The sequence below is a fragment of the Drosophila ananassae genome, chromosome 2R (assembly GCF_017639315.1).
Source record: "Drosophila ananassae strain 14024-0371.13 chromosome 2R, ASM1763931v2, whole genome shotgun sequence".
NCBI lineage: Eukaryota > Metazoa > Arthropoda > Insecta > Diptera > Drosophilidae > Drosophila > Drosophila ananassae.
In genome coordinates, this window is record NC_057928.1 from 13,729,697 (window position 1) to 13,753,828 (window position 24,132).

Consider the following 24,132-nt stretch of genomic DNA (forward strand, 5'->3'; position numbering starts at 1 on the left):
TCATGAAAGCCACAACTAAAGGAAGGCACAGCGGCACGAAAACTATTCCCAGCATCCTTGATGGTTTCGTGCTGCAATTTTTGGCTTTTAATTTGGCTTGGAATGCGGTCAGACCCCGAGATCTCGGCTACTCACTTGCATGCACATTTATAATTTTTAATTATTCCAATGAAATTTCTGGCCAAGCAAAAAGCAACCGAAAATTGCCACGACAGACAACACTCTCTTGGTCCTCTATATATTTTTTTTTTTGGCTTTATTTCTGGTTCGCCATTTCTGGGGAATTCTAATAAAAATAGCTTAACGTCGAGCAAAATGTCGACACTTCGGATGGGTTGGATAATGTGCAGTCAGCTCAGACAGGACAAGCCGCAATGTGAAGATGGTCGCACGAAAATTCAAACACAAAAGTTCAATTTAACGTAAATACATTTCAAGTGGGGAAAAATCGGCGGGCAGAAGTGTAGGAGGTGTGTAAGTGTAAGCCAGCTGCCAAAGTAGCTGAAGGATCCAACTATCCTCAGACGGAAAGTTCGAGTGGGAAATGCCAATGGAGGAGGAAATGCGACCGAGGAAAAAACTACTTAAGACGAGACAGGAAACGAGCCTCTGGCAGCAGCCAGGAGCTAGGAGATAGGAGCTGGTAGCTAGGAGCCAGGAGCCAGGAGCTATGAGCTCTAGGATTTTCAAAGGACACACTCGGGGAATGTCGAATATGAAATGTGGCCAGATGATGCCGCCACAGGAAGGAGTTAGCCATTCAAACTATTTCGAAAGGCAGCAGCTGCCAGTGGAATGGCAGACAGCAGCCTGTGACTCGAGAAATATGACATGTACAGAATGAAATAATGCAATTGTGGGTGAGTGCCTCAAGTGGAAAAAAAAGGTACCTTTGAAATATGTGAGTTACGAGACAAGAGTTTGGAAATAGTTAAAGGTATACGATCTACACTTATCTTTTAAAATTAATTGAAACTTTTAGAGAGTCTGAGAGACAATCGACCTTAAATAAATATTTTCCCAATGTCCCGATTAAATTATTTGAACTTATTTTCAAACTAGAATGCGACAAACTTCCAACTCCCTTAGTCTTTCTGAAGAAAACTTCATCCCTTCGTTGAAAAATCCTTCCAATATACATTTCGTTACTTACAAGATATCTGCGAATGCCAAAGGACTCGTATGCCATTGTCATTGTAACTCCCCCCTTTCTTGGCTCTTTTTTTTCACCCTTCCATCTTCGATAAATGTGGGCGTTGCGCGTGTGTGTAAGTGTGTGTGTGTGGGGGAGTGGGCGGGACAGATACATCTACAGACAGACAAAGCACATTTCCGTCAAACACAATAAGTCGATAAAAAGCAAGAGCAAAGAAACGAAAACACAAAAATAGCTAAAAAGACGCAAACGGAAAAACTATTTTCCAATTTTCCAAAATGTAGACGAAAAAAAAAAAAAAGACTCAAGTATGAGGGGTGGAGGGACTAAGGTGAAGGTTCAAAGCTGCACAAACAGAGATATGCAAAAATTGGTAATGGCAGCGAGCTGAGGCAGCAAAAGTTGCGCCAAAAAAGAACTTTCCACACGCCGAACAGAAGGAGAAGCAGGAGGAGCTGCCGCGGCAGCCGCTGGAGAAAAGGAAGATAAACGGGGGCAAGATAGTACAAGGGGGCGGATCGTGTGGCAAGAGGTTGGGGCAGCTGCGGAAAAGAAGAGGCAGCAGCAAAACACGAAGATGAATTATTAGAAACGTATGCAAAATGCTGCATATGCATTAGGCTGCACTGGCTGCATGTGTGTGGGTTCTTGTCAGTGGATGCCCCAGGCCAATAAATCAAAATGTTGCAAGGTGCCGGCTTTTTATACCCTTTACTTAAGTCTTGTAATTTTATACTAGTTTCAGAAATGTATTTTTTAATATTTCATTGGTTCTAATGGTTTCATTTTTCCAGTATTCTATTTCAAATGCATTTCAGTTTACAATTTCTTCTATTGCCCCGTAAGGAGTGCTTGTATTTGTGAGATTGGTTTTTTATTCTATTGGCAACACCACCCCCAACCCAACCCACTTGTCCCCACCACATGTCCGTTCCTTTTTACGAAGCACGTACTCCCCAAAGACAACGCGTCGCAGCTGCACATTTCGGCTATGTTTTTAATATGCTAAGCACTTTTTTATGCATTTTACAACACTATCAAATGTGCCACTCAGCAACTGCAACATCCTGCTCCAGCTTCCAGCTCCATTTTCTATATATATATCTGTATATGTGTCCGCTTGTATCCTTGTGTGCGTTGCATTCACATTGACTGTCAATGCAGTGCGACAAGTCACAAATGTGCATATCAATGGATGTGTCAAAAACGTTGCCGAGAGTTAATAATACATTTGGCATTCCTCGCAAGGAGATCCCCACCGTATCTAAAATCCACTGCCACTGGCTCCACTCCACTCCACTAGCCAATCACTAAGTGCATGTCAAATAAGCAGGAGACCTGGGAGGGAGGGAGGAAGGAATGCGATGTGACTGACTGCATCCTGATTATGACACAGACACGATACATATTTGGTTCTGAAGTTAGACATTGGCTTTAAATCAGAAAGAGTTAGGGGGTAGTCTTATTCTTATTTTAGTTAACTTATACTCTGTTATCTTCCAATTTCAATAAACTTTCCAATTTCCACCCCTTTCTTAGCAAATCAAGTATAATACGATATGATATGGTATGAGGGCAACCGCACTATATCACTATATCATATCTAGGATAAAGAAATCTTTGTAATGCAACTCGGCAATAAGCTAAGTAACTGCCATCCTGTGGCCAGAGAAAGACAGAGCAAATAATGAGAATTCTGCAATTCTCCGAGCGAGGGTCAAAACATATAAGTATATATCATATCATATATAAAGGGGGAGCTTTCCCACACACATCCCCTAATCGGAGCCCCTGCCTTCAAGTTGAAAAACGATTTATGCCGAGCACGTTTCATGTGAAAGTCGTCAGCACGTTACACTCGAGAAAATAATGGGGGGAAAGTGAGGCTAAAACTGGGAAGTTCTTGCACTTTTTAAATGGAATATTGGTTTGGAAATACTGTTGCAAGAATGTCCTCAAATGGCTCAATGATTGCAATACGAGTTTGTAGAAATTTTTCTTCAATTTTGTATTAAATTAAAGCTCTGCCATTGAAAAACTAAAGATACGGCTTAAAGTTTCGGCATTATTTGGAAAACCAAAATGGCAGCTAGTTGGCAGTGTTGTTAAGCGCCAAAAGCAATAATAGCAAACTTCCGTTTATCCCTAAGGGCGGCCGAACCGAAACACACAAAAACAGGAACGAGAACGAGAACGAGAACGAGAACGAGAGACCGAATGGAACGCAACAAAGGGAAGCACTTAGCGGTTTACGTTGGCGGTTGGATTGGTTAACAGGACCAAGAGATAGCCAGGACTATCCAGAAGGAGGAGGTAGTAGGGAGGTGGGTCGCAAGGCGTGGTGGCACGGCACGGCATGGCATGGCAACCACTAACAGTGGTTACGGTTGGACGATGTCGATGTCGATGTCGTCGACTACGACTTCGGCGATTTTCGCCAAGGGAAGCGATGCGAGGAGCCGGATTATGCAGCTTTGCGCACACACGTGTGCCGAACGTGACAATTTTCGGACAAAGCTAATGATGCGAGCTTGCAATTTGTATAGAAGCACGGAGAGATGGTGAGTTTCGGGATATGTTTTTGGGAAAGGCCAACCTGAGAAAGCCAGATTTTAGTTTAAGAATTCCAGATACTCTTGATGTAGGATTGTGTGATTTTTAAGAGGATTTCTTCAAAGGAGGATAACCTGTTTCCTTTTTTTTAAAACAGAGTTTTAAATGAAAACCTCAACTAATAATATTTAAAGAGTACCCAGCCATCACTTAACCACACTCCTTAGATTTTCTCAAGTCATTATAATGGGATTACCAATAGATCCCCTATCCATATTGGGCATTACAATTCACCTACAAATCGCCTGGGATGAGGCAGATGGGGGATAACTTGTTACAGAATACCCAAGCACAGACATTAGTCGGAAAATGTCAAAGTCCATGGCCCACAAAGCCTAAGGTACAAAAAAACGGAAACTTTTAATAAAAACATTGATTGAAACAAGGTAAAATTCTGGAAAAAAAGAACATCATACCGGTTTGAAAATAAAATGAGGAATCTTTTTGACGAGAACTCGAAAAAAAAAAAGAAATACTCGCTATGATTATGAAAGGGGGGCGGATGGGGATGAGGCTATCGAGGGCGTGGCTTTGGCCAAAGCGTGTAATAAATTAATGAAAAGTTGATGAAGCCAGGACGTCAAAGCCGTTGCCGGGAAGGGCGGAAAAAAGGACGGAAAATATTTTCTCGCTCATCAAACAATTCAAAGGCGAAAGAGAAGGGCAGAGGCCACCGGAAAGAGACGGCAAGGCGAGTCAAACTTTTTTCATTAACAAAACGAAATCGAGAAAAAGTCAGGCGACAAAAGTTGATGATGATGGCACCATACATAGAAATCTTTTTCGCCTTTTTGTTTTTTTTTTTCCTCAGTTCTGTGTGTTTTTGTTGGCAGACGTTTGATGATTTCCCAGCACACACACACACACAGGAATCAGGGAGGGGACGGGGGAGTGGGCAGGGGAGTGTGGCAAGCAAGGCCGGGTGTTGAAAGTTGTTTTAATGTTAATGACATTTCATTACAGGACACAACGGGCGAGAGAGACGAGCGAGAGGTGATGGTGGTGTCTGTTGACAAATTGCTTAACATATTTCATGCCACATGCCCCAGTCTCTGCCTCTGCTTCTGCTTCTGCCACATCTCGGCAAGCTTACTCACTTCCCTTTGGGGTAACCATAATGGACACTCTGGACAATGCAGTTACTGCCCGTTCGCATTTCATTCCCAGCAAATTAAATAAATAAATAAAGCATCAAGCATACGCACTGTTGTACAGTAGATAAATTTAACACGCCACCACTGCCGCTTTCAGCTTGCTTCTTGCTAGCTGCCACACACTCCCCCCTTCCTCATCTGCTGGTGTATGTATTTCTCTCTAGAGCATCCACTTAAAGCCCCAGCTTCGTAGAAGATGAAGAAGCGAAGAAGGCGCCCCGAGAATGCCTCTTGATGTGCTATTTTTACAAATTTTAGGTTAAAATACTTTGGCCAAGTGGCTCTGGCAACGGCACAGCGAAAGCCAGGCCAAGTCAGGCTGAGCATGTGTCAGGACGCGCACAAACACAAAAACACATATACATATACATATGTATGTATGGGAAAAAGGACGAAGGAGCACCATCTGTGAGGCGTTGTAGCGTAACGAATCTCAAAAGGCTGGTGCCACTGTGCTACTGCCACTGATGCTGCTTCTGCCACTGCTGTTTCTGCCGCTTGATGCCAAAAATAAAGCAAGAAATGAAAACGTGGCAAGAGTCAAAGAATTGTTAGTGCACACACCCTGGGAAATCTATTTAAGACTTTAGTTTTCCTCATTTCTGAGCGAAGAAAGTACACCTGCAATGCTTCCCTCCTAGACTTTAAATTACTTTCTTATGTTTTAATAAAATGTAAAACAACTTTTGAATGTGGTTTAAGTCTGGTTTCTTCACATTTTCCTTGGCATTCTAATGACTTGATGTTAACAAAGTAAAAGTGCCAATTGAATTTGCCAAAAACTTAAGCCTCAATCATAAAATTTTCCTCAATTAGATTACAATTAAGGCAATTGAATTGCAAGTTAGCAAATTGATTGAATGCGATTATAGACCTTGCCATTGATGCTCGACTGAGTGATTAGAAAATTAAATGTGGCTTACCTGGAATTACAAATGCAAAGTAAATTGAAATATATATGATTAATAAAAGCCACTGAGCGATTGGGAAGGGAGATGGGTACACTCGAAGGCTAAGGGATGTGAATAATTGAACTAAATTGGATATTTTGGCATCAAAAGAGGAATTTTCTCTCTGCTTGTCAAAATCTAAAATTTATTTTCCATTAATTCACAGAACGCACATGAGTGGGAGGTAGAGGTAGAGTGGCTGCTCTATAGTCTCTCGAATATATTCAACTTTGACATTTAACCTGCCCAGGAACCTGCTAACCAGGATTCATCCTCCTGCCCAGCAACTCCCACTTTTTGTGCAACAGAGCTTTGCTTCATTGACTCAACTTGATTAGTTGTTGCGACAGTTGTCGTTGTAGGAGAGCGTAGTCCCCAACATTTTGTACAAAATAATTACAGAGCATGAAATTGAATTGAATGAAATGCCATTTCATGGAATTACCCGGAAACTTTTTTCCTTCCCAGTACAGTAAAGTTTTCCTTTTTTACTTGTCCAGTTCACTCGTTCTATATATTTATTTTGTGAGCTCGTGTGTGGCCGAGGACACGGGACAATTTTCCCTCTATTTGTTGTTTTTTTTTTTGCAGTTTTGTAAAAACATTAATTAAATGTTCAGTCAGTGGCATTAAACCAGGCAAACTGTGAACAAACTGGCATTGAATCAGTTCAACATTTCAGGCCCAACAAAAGTATATATAATGGAATGATAAATAAAAGAACAAGGGATAAAAAATCATTTATGAAAACAGTTTGTAACAAGGGCGAAAAAAAAAAAAAGAATTCAAACCAAAAATGGTTTATGTTAAATTTGCTGGAAAACTCATGGAGGGGGCTGGGAGCAGGATCCATAGGATGTGGAGGGTCAAAAGCAAATTGCAAATGATGAAACTTTGCCCATCATAAACGCCATTTTATGTTATCCAATATGGCGTCCGTAGCTTTCTGCCCTTTTTTCACTGCCGCTCTGCCATAAAATTTTCACTTTTTAGTTTGTGAGGATTGGGAGGACCGAGGACCGAGCCGGAGCCCGAAAACTTTTTGCTTGTGATTTCGGAGGGGGGGACCTGGCTAATCGCACATATTTCCACATCAATAACAATTACCAAAAGGAGCAGGACCAAAAACAAAAAAAAATCTCATCTCATTTCGTATGCAAGAGTATTTTTTTTTATTTGGAGGAAAAGATTTTCCACACAATTTGTGCCGGAGGGGAAAGGACGAATTTTAAAGTTCCATGTTTCAAGAGCAGAAAGGGCCGTCCACACTTAACCTCGTCGGTGGCAACAATTTGGGTTACATTGCGAATGTATGTCAGTTGCTAATTAGCAGCACTTCACTGGACCCGACCGCATATATGTATATAAAAAATAATAATGCATATTCATACATAGGTGCCCGCTGCCTTCAATGCGCCCATGTCACGCATACGCCATGTGGAACGGCACTCAAAAGTCCTTGAAACCAGTCCAGCAGCAGTACCAGAAATGCAACAACTGCTGCACGCAGGACCATAAGTGCCTTTGCAGGGAGTGGGCGTGGCCAGACGCCTACTTAGCACGACAACAGAAAAACGCAAACATTAGCAGGTCCTGTGCCAAAATCAGATCCTAAAATTATCCCTAAAAGCAGACTTTAGACGGCGATAAGAATGGTGGTATTTGCATAAAACAAAACTGAATTAAGATATTTTTTAACCTTTGAATAAAGTCGTTTAAATTAAAGTTTTCAATCTCCTCTTTTCATTTCCAGGAACCATTAATGTTGCAATGTTGTAATTTCCCAGAGACCGCTCAGGCAATTACTTTGAAAGTAGCACGGAAACGGAAACCGAAAATTGCAGCTACAAAATATGTGAAGAAATCACATATTTTAACCGAAGGATCCTCCTCGAATTGGTTGCTTTTTTCTTCCTTTTTTCCTTTTTTTGTGTTGTGTCTGCAGGGCATTTTGCCAATTCATTTTCACTTCGAGTAAAATTAATTAGAAATCAACAAAATGAGCAGAAAACGAAAAAGCGGCAAGCTCAGACAGTGCCTTACATAAATCTCGTTCGCCAGAGCCCTAAAAGTACAGTACAACAGGAACAAAAAAGGACAACACAAGGAGCAAGCGAAGGAGGAAAGTACAAAAATAAATACAAAAAATACAAATAATAAGGGAAAAACATTTTTCTCTGTTGGCAATGGACAATGAGGAGGAAAACCCAGTGGCCCTCCATCCCCTCCACCCACTAAATAACAATGAAAATGAATGAATAATATGAAAAGATTTTTCAGTTGCATTTTTTCCCGTTTGCCGAAGTTATCTTTGCTTTCCTTGGGATTTCTCCCTTCAAGTCCTTGTAATTGAAAATATTTTTTGTGGCTCGGAAATTTGCAAGGCAACCCTCGCTTAGCACAGGACTGTGCCCCACAACCCATCCCCATAAACCCATAGCCCCATAAGGGCTAATAATCACTATTATTTGTGATTTATTTGCGGTCATTCGGGTTGATATTCGTTGTAATTATTGAAAAAGTGCTCGACGAGGCAGTTTTCCACTTTTCCACCCACTTCAGAAAGTGATTTTCCCATTTGCTTGTGGGGCTTTTTAATGAAATTTCCCTTGTTTCCTTGAACGAACACACGAACAATGAGTGTCATTATCATTCCAGTTCGTCAGTCAGTCAGTTAGTCAAATATTTGTATAATTTGTCTTTATTGTCATTGACATTAGGCACATTTGTTGCCTCGATTATCTGGGCATTCTTTAAGTGGACAAACAGCTGACGCAGCTAATGGTAACGACATTTGTGGGGGATAGGAGGGTCTGAGCAAGTTGTTGGGGGATATAAGTGGTCTTGCTTTTTCCAATATTTCTGTTATTCAGCTCAAGATTCAAACTCATACTCAGTCTTGATTTTATCTTACTTTCAAATGAAAAATCAAAAGGGCTCATATTAATATTCAACGTGAAAGTTGAAAATTCTCAAAAAGACTACACCCAAAATCCCATGGATACTCATTTCACTCGACTTCACAATTTAAAACCGGAGACAAATTCGCCTTTCAAACTTCTTCAACCTGAACAATTCATTTCATTTTTTGTTCGTCCTTTTTTTTTTTGGTGGCTCAGATTACCCAAACAAAGCCACGTGAAAAATTTTCCTCCAGCTTCGGGAGGCTTACAAAATATAAGAAATATAAATATTTCCAAGTAAAAAGGAATCCAAAGCGTCAACAGCGGATAATAAATGATAATGAGAAGCCGCCCGGGCCGTTTGGGCCGCGACACGCAGCCAGGAACAGGATAATCATCCAGCCAGGATAAGCAAATTGACGGCAAGGCGACCAGAGGAGGATACCAGCTGTAGGCCGAGCTGGTATCTGGTCCTTCCCTCCACCACCATCCTGTGCAATTATTTCAATATTTAATGACAGTAAAAAATCAAAAGAAGTCCATGCAAATGAAACACTCAACGAATTCCTAGAAGAATGAAGTTTTTTAAAGGAAAATTGGAAAATTTTGAACAGCTATTTTGGTTTGAAAATATATTTTGTGAAGAGATTATTAGGATATTAATATTATAAGTTGGGATATAAATAAGTATAGCATTCCTATTTCTATTATTTGTTTAAAATAATAAAGCTTATATTCTAAAAATTTTGAGAAAAAAATTTTAAATTATTTTTAAGACCCGTAAGTCTATTTTAATTTTAGATTAACTCCTAAGACTTGAAAGATAAATAGGTATTTTTAGATTTTCAACCAAATCTTGTATCCCTGGGATACAAAGTAATTTTTCGAGTGGCAGCACTAAGTACTCCCCAAGGAGCTGCGCCCAAGGACCAAGTACTTACCACGGGCACAGGTATCACGCAGTAGACGCAGGGATGCCCACCAACAGCAGCGGCGGCGGTGGCGGTCGGCAGTCCGTAGGCGGCGCACAGATGGTGATCCGTCTTAAATATCTTCGTTGGCGGCGGCTGGGCAATCAGCGACGAGGAGGCGCTGGAGCACGTGTACAGCGTCGTGGTGGTGCTGGTGCTGTTGCTGTTGGTGGTGGTGTTGATATTAGTATTGCTGATGGTGGTGCTGCTGCTACTTCTGCTGCCGCTGCTGTTGTTACAACTGATGTTGCTGGTGTTTATGTTGCTGTTTGCGGTTTGGCTGGCCTTGCCCTTGCTGGCTGTCTCGGCAACACTTGCTGTGGTTTCCTGTGGTGGTGGTAGTGGTGGCGTCAACGGCGGCGGCGGTGGTGGTGGTGGTAGTTGGAGCTGTGGGGTTGCCTGACTCAAGGAGCTGCTGACCGAGGCCGGGAGTTTAGCCTGAGAGTTGGTAGCGACTGGTGTTGCTCCTGGGTATGTTGTAGCTGTTGCCGCCGCTGGTGCTGCTGTTGCCGATGTTTGCGAGTCTGTTGCCACCAATTGGCTTACAGCTGTTGCCTCAAATGCGCCTGACTGCTGCTCCTGCTCGTTGTCGCAATATCGCTGAGTGTCCTCGGCCTGACTGAAATTAGCTAGCGTCGATGTTGCTGCGGGCAATGGCGAGGTTTTTCTCTTGATTGACGCAATTTTAATGGCTATTGATGAGCAGGTTGATTGTAAATTGATTTCCAGGGGTTGACGGTTTTTCCTCCTTGCGTGGGCGTTTCCTTGGCCTTTTTGTTTGCTTTTGTTGCCTGTCTGAGCCTTGTCTGGGTTGCTAATTTTCTTATTGATTTTTGCTTTTTTTGTTTAGAACATTGACTAGTTAGTTATGCTGTTTTACTTTTTGCTAACACACTGAACACTTATTAGAGTTGAAATTTAAATAATTACTTTAATATATTTTATTTTATTGCAGTTATTTAAGCACACACATCAATAGACACAATATTTTTTTGAAGGGTTTATGGGTTTTTGGGTTTTGTTTTTCAAGCTAAGCTTCTTCAACTAACTTTATTTTCTTACGACAATTTGCTAAATTTTTTGTTAAGGTGTCACTCACAATTAAGCTAGTTTTTAAGCTAAAGTCACAAATTTAATTTGGTTTTCAATTTATTTTAACTTTATTGTCCCTATTTATCGCTTAGAGTATCGCTCTTCTCATATACTTTTTATTAAAATAATACTGTAGATGTTTTTGCTTTGGTGTTTAGTCACGTTTTTAGAGTATTTCCATTAATTTGATTTAAATGTAAACTTTTTGCTTTTCGAGTTTTCAACTCTTCTGTAGTGTCTCTTAGATCCGTAGGAATTCTTCGCTGACAATTGTTGCGCTGAGAGGCTACTTTGAGTAGTGGGTTCTTGAGCAGAGATTTCTTTTGTAAATTTTTCTTGACCTTCACACGTTGTAAATAATACTGAATGAACTTCACCTGCACATGCACTCCGCAATTCTCTCCCAGTGGCTATATATATATATGTATAATATATATTATTTGTTGTAAATCATGGACAGAATGAACTGACTTCGACTCAGATTACGTATACGCACGGAAAAATGGAAATATATATATTTTTTTTGGTTTTAATCGGGATGTTGTCGGTGTTGATAATTTTTAAAAAACTTTCTTTTCAAAACACAAACTGGCCAGCTAGCACTGTGGTTAAGGATGTGGCAGGACTCCTCGCTTGTCGGGGCCTCCTCGCTTGGCTGTTTTTTAGGACTTTAAGGACCGTGGTGCTTGCTTTCGTTTAGATTATCGGTTAAGATTTGGATTTATTTGGATTTGGCTTCAGACTTGGCTTGTCTCCGGCTCGGCTCTCTCTCTCGCTGGCTTGTGGTGCTGCTGTGGGGCTGGCTCTGTGGTCGCTTTCCGCTTTTGTGGTGCGCAAAATGAGGAAAAGGCGTTTGTAACTGAACTTGACAATCGTCGAATGGATTCTGAATTTCTCATTGAGTAAGGTTTTCACGTTTGGCCAGCCAGCCAGGCAGCCAGGCGTTCGGATTCGGATTCGGTTCGGTAGGGAATCGTTTTGGCACTTCGTGGCCATTCCCGAGACCGATGCGATTGCAGCGGGAGCCGGCAAAACACAATTTTGTCCAGCAACAGGATCCACAAGCCGACGCACGCGCAGGACTCCAAGGCGTATCGGGGCGGCATTCAGCACTGCATCCTACACATCCTTTTTTTGCCAAGCCCCGACCGTCTGCTTCCCAGCATCACCATCAGCTTCAGCTTCAGATTGAATTGAAATGCATCTCAGCCTATGTGACCGCAATTACCTTAACAACTTTCTGTCCTCTAGCAATTGTCAACATTGCATTTAATCACAAAATTACGACGTGACCAGCTAAAAGGTCTCAAATATTTTCTATTTTCGAGGGACTCTTTTTTAGAGATATATAAACATATTTTGAGAAGACGCTGATAAATATTTCTTACGCTGATAACTCAAAAACTAACCAAATTTATAGTGCTATACTTATGACTAAAGATTTTTATGCCTTTTTCGTCACTAAAAAAAGTGACTTTACATGAAAAAGTTTTGTTGAAAAATTAATTTAAAACTCCTCTTAAACATTACATTTTTTTAAACCAAAATTCCGGCCATTTGTCTGCAAAATAAAACCATCAAAAAGTGTGGTCCAAAGTAATTTTAAATATATCTTCTCGTAACTCCATAAACTTCAGCAACTTGCCAGCTTCCGCTTTTATTTATTTACTTTCCTTTCTTCGTCTCTGGTCCTTTTTTTTCAGAGTAGGGCACAAAATACGAAATATAATTTTCATTCCAGGCACAATAACTGACGTCGACTGCGGTGGTGCTGACTAAGCGCGACTGTTTACAATTTTTGCCGTTTTTTCCTTACATTTTTTCCCCCCATTTCTACTTTTTTTATTTTTAAGGAATTTTTATTTTGATGTGGTCTGGCCGAATATTGTTGTTGTTGTTGGTGGTGGTGGTGGTGGTGCTGGTGCTGGTGGATGGAGCAAGTTGAAAGCTGTTTAAATGAAAGAACGCCAAAGCAACGCCTGTTGGCCATTAGAGGATGCCAAATAGATCCTGCCTACAAAGCCGGCACACCTGGAGGGACTCTGCAAAAGGTGGGAAGGTGGGAGGTGGTCAGGGGCCTCCTAAAAACGCAGCAAACGAGCAACATCAGGCCCCAGACTCGTTTGCACCCCCACTCAGTATTGTGCCGCAAACAGCTTTGAATAGTTTATTATATGGAATATATATATATAGATACACAGTTAAAAAAATAATACAATTATATACAAATAATTAAGCATAATTCTATGAACTAGTCTTAAGTCTAAGTCTTAAATCTAAGCAGTCTGTAGGAGTAAATAGTATAAGGAATATTACTATTATTAAATATTATTTCCTGTGCACCCGCATACACGCAGGTAAACCAGATTCCATCAGGGGGGGAGACTACTTACAAATGTTGCCTTTGTGTGATTTCCATTTGGAATTTTTCACTTTTTTTCTGCCATTTTGTATGGTGTTTAGAAAGCAAATGCATAAATTATGATGGAAAATTCACAATGCATCAAAATTCCATACCACACAGCCTCCAAAAATTTGGATTGCCATTGAAATTAGCAAAAAAAAAAAGGAAATCCTGGTAAAATGTTCCTTTCTTCTGTTGGGGCTTCGGAGTGAAAATGATTTATCAGATATACCTATACTATATAGAATGGAGGGCAGGGAAACGACTTTGGGACTCTCATTGGGATTAGAGGCGCCCACTGCAACTGTCAGCAAATTGATGGCGAAAATGGTTAGAAGAAATCCATATCATTGCCAGGCACTGCCAGCCGCATCAGCGGGAGCAATTTTCCACTCAAATGCCTTCTCTGCCCACCCTCTTGTTCGCTTTTCCACCCATTTTTCCACCCATCACTCCCCCTACTAACTAAACCACCTCGATAACGATCCGAAAGACTGCGTATGACACATGTCGATTGCAGTAGTGGCGCCCCCTATCACCGCAGGCCAAAAGTGGCGCCTCCTAAGTACGCCTCTGTAGGGATACATGGGGAGCATCAGAAATCATCAGAATCGGAATCGGAATCAGAAATCATCAGCCTGGGCCCCATTTGAATGAACGATTGAGTGAGTGCTGGTGGAGAGTGCGTGAGAGTGAGTGAGTTGTTCTATTGCTTGATGGATGCAGGGAGCGATTGATTGATTGATTGATGCCTTTGTTGATGGTTGATTGCTTAGATATTTGGTGAAGGGCTTTTTGTCAGGAAGTGCATTGGACTGGAGGATTTTTATATTATTTATCTTAAAGTACATAAATATAGTAAATAAAATAAAGTATTTTAAATATAGATCTGATTAATTTTAGACTCACGTTTGAATAGTTCTGCGATCGTGGAATCTGCGGTGGCAGTTGCTGCATATTTCCCGATCCTCGCATGTTTCCGATGCCACCACCTCCTCCGCCGGAAACACCTCCCTGGTGGGGATGGGGGCCGCCCATCTGTGGCCCCTGGTGCTGTTGAGGGGGCGGTGCTGGGCTGTAGCGTGGATGCATTTTTATCTTACTCTGGCTAGTTTTGAGTAAATATCACTATAAGTTCCCTTGCTGTTAAAATGATAAGAAAATGGGGATTAGGGGACAAATATTTGAAAAGTGAGACAGTGCAAGTGTTATTGTTGTCAAAATTTTTTTAGGTAATATAATTTGTTGTATTTTATTCTAATAATATATATTATTCCTTACTGCGGTGTACTTTTCGTCACCTACGTGAACTGCCGCTTTAAGTTTTGAAAATTATAAGAAGCAGGTCACACTGCCTTTTAACTTTGAAGCCTACTGTCTATCTCTTTCTCGCACTTTCTATGCTATGTGGTTTCTAATTAATAATTATTACATGTTCACTTGCAACTTTGTGGATTTGTGTATTTTTTGTGGCTCTATAAAATAATTTAATGTTTTTTTCATCTGCAACAGAGCGTTCACAAAGTTATTTTAGCACCTCTACCCATCTCTTTCTGACCCACAGAAGAGTCCCGCGGGCAGTTGCAACATTTTGCATTGGCTTAAAAATAGCACAGCAAATTTCTTTCTTTTTTTTTGTTTGGTATTTTTACGGGGCCAGACAGTGCAAAAACAAACAGAGAAAATGCATACAATAATTTATTGATATGCCGGGCGAAAAATATTCAATAACAAAATGTTCTATATTTTTGTTTTTGTTTTTTATTTATCAATTGCAGAGTGTTACCAGATGCAAGAGCGTTAACAGAGAGAGAGAGTGAGAGAGAGAGAGAGGGTCACTAACAGAGAACCGCCCGGCAAACTAAAAGGGAAGACAACAAGTGAGCAAAGAAAACCAAACAAAAAAGCAAATTGGAATAAATATTGGAACTATGATAAGATTTAAATAATTACACTAATCACTACAGCGGATAACTAGGGAAGGTAAAAAAAAAAAGGTAGCGTAACAGCTCGCCACAGGTGAGACCATCAGCGCTCTCACTTCATTTGAATGCCATGCCAGAGAGCTACATATCTCCTGCTATCATTTTTATTGTTTTTATTTGTGCCGCCGCCGCTGCTGCTCGCTCTTCTCACTGCCTGCTCTTGTTCTTATTCATGTATTTTTATGCAATTTCATTTTTAGCACCTACAAGCCACTTGGTTTTATTTTATTTTATTTTTTTTATCGAGTGCAATGACATGGTAAAAAAAATTCGTTTTCAATTAGCTGAGAGCTGCAAATTGTTGTTCCTATTTTAGTTAGTTGTAGTTGTTGTTGGGGATTTTGCAATGGTTACGACATTTTTGCGGGGCTTCCAAAGGTTGTATTTGTTTTTTTTTTTTTGCCTTTATTCTTACTTATTGAAAATTTTTTTGTTGGCTTGTCAGCTGCTGATACGCTTCTTCTTCTTGCTTCTTGTTGCACGTTCTGTTTTTCAACAAGCACACTCACACACACACACAGGCACACGCATACAAACACCCACTCACTCACTCACGAAAACACTCACGCAACACACAAAACAGGAAGACTAGCACTTTGAGTTCAAAAGTTATATGGATTTTGTCTGATTTTGATGCCGTATCGTTGGGATATCGTATTTTTATTGTTTATGCCACCGTCACGCGCCTTAATTATTATTTATGGTAAATATTACAACGACAAAAAATAAGTTTGCGCAGCCGAAAAACGAAGAAAGCGCAAAACACGGCGATTGTTCTCTCAATGAGAGCCTCTGTTAAGTGCGCTCTGTTATCTTGCTCAGTGGCAGCCATTTCACGCCACTGTTACGTTAAGAGCGCTCTGTTAACTCTGTTCAGCTCAATTTTTCTCTTTTGAAAACCCTCTCTTTGAGAGTCTCTTATGGTTGTTGTTGCAAATCGTTTTAAATAGAAATTTAAATAATTAACTAAATGGAAAAAGCAAATCAGCACCAGCATCTCCCTAATTGATAAAACTAGCTATGTGTATAGTTATTTTGTGAGAATTTTAAGGGGGAATAAGTTAAGAGAATTTAAGAGAATTTCTGAAAATAAATTTTTTTAAATTTATTTTTTTAATTAGTTTATATTTTTTTTTAATTTAAAAATATTTATTGTAATCTGACATTTTTATGTAAATTCATTTTATGGCTATTTTATTAAAGTATTATTCAAATTTAAATAAAACTTGCTTGAGTTCAGTTTCAATACATCCTTTTTTGATATGTCCTTTTTGAAATTCTACAGAAGTCCTTACACATGATACATCTCTGTGGGCTTCAAGGCCTAATCCCATTAGCTTAGTTCATTACGCAAATGTCGCAAAATAAAAGGGACTCGAGTCAGCAACTTTGTGTTATTTTGAAATATTTAAATAAAATTAATATTCTCAACAAGTGCGTCGCATAAAAGTGTGACACCCACCCCGAAAGCCACCCCACCACCCACTCACACACATCCACGTACTTCCATCCATTTAGCCGTTCTCGCTCCCCCGGCTTTTGGCACATAACAAAGGACTAAAGGACTAAACAAATGATGCATGATGACGACAACGAATGAGGAAAAAAAAAAATATATATATGTGTACGGGAGATGAGAGTAACTCCCACGCATTGTAAAGCGCTGCCACGCCCATCTGCCATGGCCCCACTACTCGTGCACATGTATGAAGACAGTCTGTAAACAATGTCCTGCCGCCAATACCCCGCCCCCTTAAAGCCTACAAAACAATAAATTTGCAATACCAAGAGCAAAATTTGAAGAATGAGACGGCAGACAGAAAGGACAATACACGAAATGAAATTGGAACGCAGATAGAAGGCAAACAGCAAACATATACAAAAAAAAAAAAACAAAAAAACGAAAGGAAATTCAACAAAACATGCAAGGAATTTAAATTTATCTTAAATATGCAAATTTAATGACACTATCGAGATATGCAAATGTGCTGAGCAGTGGCGGCAAAGAAACAAAAAATACGACCAAATTTGGGGCAAGAAATCAAAAAATGTCAATACAGTGGAAACAAGGATAAAGGGGAAGTTGAAAAACAGGATTTACGAGCCAGGGTTTCAAAGACTTTCTTATAAAGAGGGTTTGTTAAGTCCCCAAAAACTATGCTAACTAATTTTCAAAGATCTAAAAAGGGACATATGTATAATGAAAATAAAGAACAAATTTGTAGTGAATCCCTACTGTCCGAAGAAAATTGAAGCAGGATGGCCAGAAAAAAATGCCAATACATGGTTAAAAGGGAAGACATGGGCCAAAAGACATGGGCTCTCACGCACAGTGGCCTAAAACACTTTCGCCTAAACGCATGAAAAATAACATATTGGCGGAATGGGAGATGGAACGAAAGATGGATGGCATCGGGGGTAAGTGGGGGTTGGTCCTGGCAGCGAAAAACAGGATGGGGAAGGGAGAGGTGGCTGGGGAAACGGATACAGCCTCTCTGCGGCCAAAATGACGACGCGTTGGTATTTTCATTAAGTTTGGCACCATTTTCCTTTTGTTACCCACTAACCCAGCCCACAGGATCTTTCCCTCTGGCTGTTCTTCTTTTTCATATTTTACTGGCTTACACTGAGAACAGCAAGTACTTAATATAATATTTATTTTAAGATCTTATCTAAGCAATGAACACTAGTCGTATACTTGATATAGAAAAATACCAAACGCCATATTGATTAATTGGAAAATATGGTAACACTATTGCAGCTCTGTTATATCTATTTATTTTCTGATTTTATGATTTTTGTGTGTTTTTAAGCCATGTATATAATTAAATATGATTTCTCTCAGTCTGCACTTTCTTGGCAGCCTTTGGAAGCGCAAAAAATTCTTGTCGCGCAGCACAGCAGCTAAAGGGAGGCTGTGGCTGGGGGTGGAAGCGAGAGGCAAGACCGCTGCTACGTGACCGTAAGCAATTTGCCAAGTGGGCGGTTGGGCGCGAAAAGTGCGAGTGGGCGGTTGGTGGTGGGTGGTGGATTGTGGTGTAGGGGGGGCAAGGATGACAAGGACAGGGCAGTGGGATGTTCCTCACTTCGTAATCGCATCAAGAAAGTGAAATGTCAGCTGTTTCCATCATCCTGGCGCTGCGCCTCTTTTTCGTTGGCATGTGACTGCCAGGAATTCGAGCTAGTTAAAAAAAAAAGGATATAAAATGGGATGATGCACTGTAGGAGGAATCTCAACGACTAGTTCCCCGGCGGAATGCACTGTATAGGTCACTGCCTAAGGTTCAACAAAAACAAAAAGCTAGGAAGGAAAACTATAGAACCTATTGAGAAGAAAAAAAAAATGTGCATGGAACGCTTTTGTTGGCGCGTGATCTAAGGATAATTTATGACTCGCCTCGGGAGCGAAAACAGGCGGAGGCCATGGAAAATGAGGAGTTAAAAGGAGGTCCTCGGGGCCTCCACAACGGTGGAGCGCAGTTGACAGTAGACTGACTCTGAGATAAGGACCATTCAAGGCAAGCACAGGAATTTAAATTCAATCAAATTGCAGTCGGTAATTGCAGTTCCATGAATAAATAAAGGCACTTCTTTCAAGGCTGAATGGAAAAGGAAGTCAAATACTTTAAGAGGGAAGACCAATAAATATTTAAATATTATTTAATTATAGCCTGATAACAATATAAGGGTCTTAAAACAGAAACTCCCTTGCCGATGCCAATTTTCCATTAATGTCTTTGGTTTGATTCTCGATATCGCATTAATATTTTCACAAATAGCACGCCCGCCCTGACTCTGGCACACATCAAAGGACACAGGACACAGGACACACACACTCCCCCATATCCGTCCATCCACGTATATATATCCTGTTCATAATCCATTTTCACCCGAGCAGACATTGAATGTCATTGGCAAAATTAATTTATATAAAATGACATAGATTTAATATGCGAATGAAGGAAGAATATTGATGTTGCTTTCACCTCTCTCTCTCTCTCTTTCTTTGAGTCTGTCTCTGTTTCACATTTACGCGTAATTACCTCGGAAAATCGGGAAAGCCAAAATGGCGGCGACGCCATCATCATCGCCATCGTCATCGTCATCGTCGCCAAGACATCGTTAAATTAAATCTATTGTCGACGCATTCAATGTGCATATAAATCATTTATGGTCTTTCAGCCAAATGCAACAGGATCCAGAAGGAGGGAATCGAGAGACGGCCACAAATGTAGACATTACAACAATTTATTATTTAATTATCTATGCCGCAAAATTTTCATTCATTCACAGGCCGCAATACAGCCCCCAAAAACCAGCCGGCAAAAACCACAGTAAAGACATTAAAGTGCACACACACTCTACACACCCAACACACTCTCTCACACACAACCCTTCGAACAAAAGATGAAGAAAACTGGGGCTCAGTCGCTGAGCATTTCATAAAATTTGATTACAGTGAATGCGTAAAGTTTACGACCAAGCAAGGGGAATTAACTCAAAGTGGCAACACACACACACATATGCGTCGGCGGCATCTGCGGCTTTCCTTAACTCTACATCAGGATGCCAGAAAACCAGGATACCGGGATGCCAGGATACAGGATACAGGGCTATCGGGATATCAGGGGAATTGCCTCGCTGCCTCTACCTCGCTGCCCTCAAAGAAATCCATTAGACGGCAGATGAAAATGATAATAATTTTGTTATTAAAGCTGGAAATGTTGATTATGATTAGGAATGTGCGGATATACTATAAATAAATTTTATAGGTCTGAGGGGAAGCTGAGAAGCTGTTGCTTCACTTTTTTATTCTGTCCGGCTTGATTGATTGAAGAAACAGCTTTAAACTATACATTTTTTTACTCGGTGCCATGAAGACCAACTTTACTAGTGGAAGCTGCCAGATTCCTGTCCAAAGTTGGATAAAATCAAAGCCATTTGAGTGAGTGATTGATCTGAAAAAGTCTTTAAGCGCTCCAGAGGACCATGAGTTTGTTTGGAACTTTATTAAACGGCAGCTAATTTATTATAAATAAGTTTTATAGAAAAAAATGTAAATGGTTAAAGGAGAAGACTATATTATTCCTAACTAGGTATTTACTAAAATCACCCATCAGTTGCCATGATATCTATGTCAGAATAGTTTTAAAACTAATTAAATTAAACTATACAGAAAACTGTTTTAAAAACTCAAACTAAACTCACAATTGGTGTAAGCTTCAGCGAATTAAAAATTTGACTTCTATTGGCTGGATCTAGATATTTTTAAGTACTTAATTCCAGAACTCTGCGAAATCCGCTTATTGTTTTTAGAATAATTCTGTTGTTCCACAATCGGAGCTGTCAAAATGTTGATAACTCTGTTACAGTTTTTGGTTTTGGCCAAATCCCTTCTAACAAACCACCAAAAAAAGGACAAAAATGCGTAGAAAATTCCCACGCAGCAGTAACAGCAGAAGAGCAGCAGCGCCAAGCTGTCGCATTTTGACAATCTAATCTTCTTTGGTATTAATCCTTTTTGCCACAATGCTGGGCCCAAAAATCCTGAACCGCCCCCTCTTTATCCTTTCGCCTTGGCCCTTACGCCCGCACCCCCGTTTGTAGGCAATATTTGTGGTCGTAGTTCTATTATCTCTCAAGTCCGAGGCCGCAATGACTTCAAATTGCCAGGCTGTAGACCCCACAAAATGTTTCAACCGACGGACCGCAGTAACCCTCTAGAAAACCCCAAACCCTAGCTGGAGCAGGGGAATGGGTTGGTCGCTAACGAGCTTTAAACCGCGTAAACATCTGTGCGAACAGAAAACAGATTCGGACTCGAAGCCAGCCAGCACTTGAACTGGCTTTTATTGTTGTCTTAAGAAACCCTTTTGATTTTACCAGAAAAAGGACAAACTCAGCCTTGGTCTTTTTATTTTTCCCGATGCTCAATTTAAGCAGTGCCTGCTACTGATTCGATTAGAGCTAATTTGATTGGGAATTCGGTAGAGTAGAAGTTGGATATTTTCCGAAAGCCAAATCCAATCCTCTTACCTCCGCTGGGCTCCGGCCTAATCGGGTTATTAATAAGCATTCATTAGTTCTCGGGCAGGGACATAAATAAAATGCCATTTATTATACACAAACGATTGCATTTCCACCCAAAAACAATCGCTTGATTTATTAAATTTATCAAAAAATGCCTATACCAGAGTATATATCATTGGCCACTTGAAGTCGAGCACTTCGAGGGGAAATTCATACCCTTATAGAGGTAGGGATATTTAAAAAGGGCCAGGCTGCGTTTATCATGCGCCACAGGACATTGCCCAAAGTCACCTGAAAGGAGGCAAGGAACTAACTCCTCGAGTGGGCCCCCTTCTCGAAAACATTCCGAGTGTTTCACTTGGCTGGGCAGCAAATGTTCCGTGCCCCGAAAACGCTTCGAATAATGAAAGCCAAAAACAAAATAAAAAATCCTGGTAGGAATCCAACAAGGGAGATGGAAAAAACCAAGTTCCAGGCCTCAATGTACTCAATAAATAATGGCAGTTTAAAGCGGCTTCGAGGGTCTGGGCTTAGGTGTCTCCTTATTTACAGCTGTCTCTGGCAATTCCACTCTGACCTCAAAGCTCCTCTAGTCCCTGTTGTTTGGTGCTAAGTATTTTTGACAGGACATTCGTGTAATTTAAAGCAACCAGAGGCAATGGTCTGGCCTGAGTGGGAGTTGAGGTCCTGGCGGAGATGTCTTCCTGACCATTTTAGTTGTCAGCTTTGTTAGCCAAGGCTTGTTAGTATCTGCTACTCCAATGACAAGGCATGTTTGTCCTGTAGTTAACAAAATTAAAGACTACAAGTCGGAGGAAACCTCAGCCCTGATGAGAGAGTTGGGGCTTACAAAGGCAAAGAATGCAACGTTAATTAAGGCTGGGCCTGCAAGCCAATTAATTTAAATCAGTGGCAGGCCCCATTATTCTAGCTTGGGTGTAATATTGGAAAATTAGTTCAATTCAAGGAATTCCTGGCCGACAAAACTTTTACGAAAGTTTCGCTCGCAATCGTTTTACAAAAATTGCGAATTTCAATTCCCCCTCTCATAGCCCGACAAAATGTTGCGAAAATTAATATCCCCCAGCTCACCCGCCCACATAAATTCTCCGCATTCGGACAATAAATAAAATTCCAAAAATACCAAAACCAAAAACTGCCGCTGACCCATTTAAAGATCCAGCCCAGAACCGACCCTAACCATCTAATTACGAGCATTTTTCGGGGGCGGAAGGAGCGAGGATAGGCGGAAATAAATGGCATGTGTTGACCTTATGCTTATGACCCCCTAATAGATTATGCCAGATGATACGAGATCTGTGTCCCCCCCTAAACCAAAGTGGGGGAGTATTGACTGGCAATGGAAATGGCAACGGAACAAAATGAAACGAACTCAACTGAACCGAACTGAGTTGAGCGGAACAGAAAATGTGCAACACGCGACGAGCATAAATTGCAATTCCAATTTCCGGTTTCTGTTTCAAATGTCGCACGATTCGCCCACAGCCACGCCCACGCTAGCTCATACTCCCACGCCCTTTACTTACTACCACTGCCTACTACTGTCGCCCCCGTAAGTATTGCTTATTTCTTCACAGCAGCACCCAGCAGCAGCAGTAGCAACAGCAGCCAGCAATGTTGCACAAAATTATTGCATTTCATTTAATATATATATAATTTGTGCCTTTTTTGTGTTTTAGGTGACTTCTTGGGTCCCGTAACGAATGTGCAACATGGCTATTTATTTGAGGCAAGGATAATACTGGAACTTGGAGATATATTTTACATTTTTGTTAGACTTGAAATAGTTAATGCAAAATAGTTAAGAAAAAGAAAATTAAAATTTGGTTTAGAAAATGTTTCAAATATTTCTTTAAGTGTGTTGCAAAGTTACAGTTGTTGTTGCAAATTGTGATGTAGCTGCTGCAATTGTAGTTCATATATATTTAACCGCCTAAATACTGTTTGGCAGTTGATGCTGCTGCGATGCTAGTATTGCTGTTGCCGCTGTACAATTGTTATCGGCAGCAACCAAATGGTGGAAAATGCACAACAGCAACATCATCGGCAGCAGCGGCAACGGTGGCAATAACGGGAATGAAAATGAAATGAAATTGACGTCAACATTTTGTTTCTTGTGTTAGTGAGTCCCGGCCATAGCATCCATTCCCTTGCTCTATTTTTACCTCCTAAATAAGGGCATTACAAGTAACTATTGTTGTTGCTGATGTTGCTGCTGCAAATTGTTATCGAACAACAGCAGTAGCAGTTAAAGCAGCAACAGTAACGGCCAAAAACAACAATGTGTTGCAGTTTTTGGCTGAATTACAACGAACATTGAAAGAGCATTTTGTAAGTCGCTCCATTTCGCTTTTTCCCCCAACCGGGCGGGTTTCATTATTTATTCGTAGTTCCCCCTATGCCTCTGTTTAATATTTCATCATTAATGTTTTCCCTTGCATTGCTAATTGCCGAGTATTTTGCTGGTATGTGCGGCATTTTGTGTTGTTAATGTGTTGATAAGTGCCACAACCACCAACGCAGACACCCACAAGCCATACACCCACTCGAACCGTGTTGCAAAAACATTTTACAAAACACAACTTGATTTTGCTTGATTTTAGTTCAGTTTTAATTATGATTCATGTGGTTTATTTGTCATAATTGCGTTAGGTGAACACATTCTTGATATTCAGCAGCCAGACTTTCAACTTGATACAATTAATGTTAAATGCAATTATTAAGCCGGGCTATGGTTTTAAATCTTTGATGTAAAAAGTAATAGTTTAATGGAGAAATATTTAGTATCATGTTGTTAAAGGACCCGCCCAGTAGTGTCCCCAAAACCTCATTGGATCTGCTTAAGTAATTGTA

General features: G+C 40.5%; 1 protein-coding gene and 1 long non-coding RNA gene across 4 annotated transcripts in view; one reads left to right on the forward strand and one right to left on the reverse strand.

Annotated features, from left to right (window-relative positions):
- LOC6493340 (protein alan shepard) overlaps positions 1–16,030 on the reverse strand; it is a 120,322-nt gene extending 104,292 nt beyond the window's left edge. For 2 of the 3 annotated variants that reach the window (XM_032454062.2, XM_032454061.2), the window contains exons 1-2: positions 15,644–16,029; positions 14,153–14,386 (exon numbers count right to left, since the gene is read on the reverse strand). In XM_032454062.2, the coding sequence (XP_032309953.1) occupies positions 14,153–14,335 (183 nt within the window). In that variant the 5' untranslated portion in view covers positions 14,336–14,386; positions 15,644–16,029. Of the gene's footprint in view, positions 1–14,152; positions 14,387–15,643 lie in introns of all 3 variants that reach the window. The other variant, XM_032454064.2, reaches the window with a different exon arrangement.
- On the forward strand, positions 14,806–19,970 carry LOC116655778. Its single transcript, XR_004310832.2, has 3 exons — positions 14,806–15,262; positions 19,240–19,459; positions 19,522–19,970. It is a non-coding gene; the product is annotated as an uncharacterized LOC116655778 (long non-coding RNA).
- Positions 19,971–24,132: the final 4,162 nt, after the last annotated feature.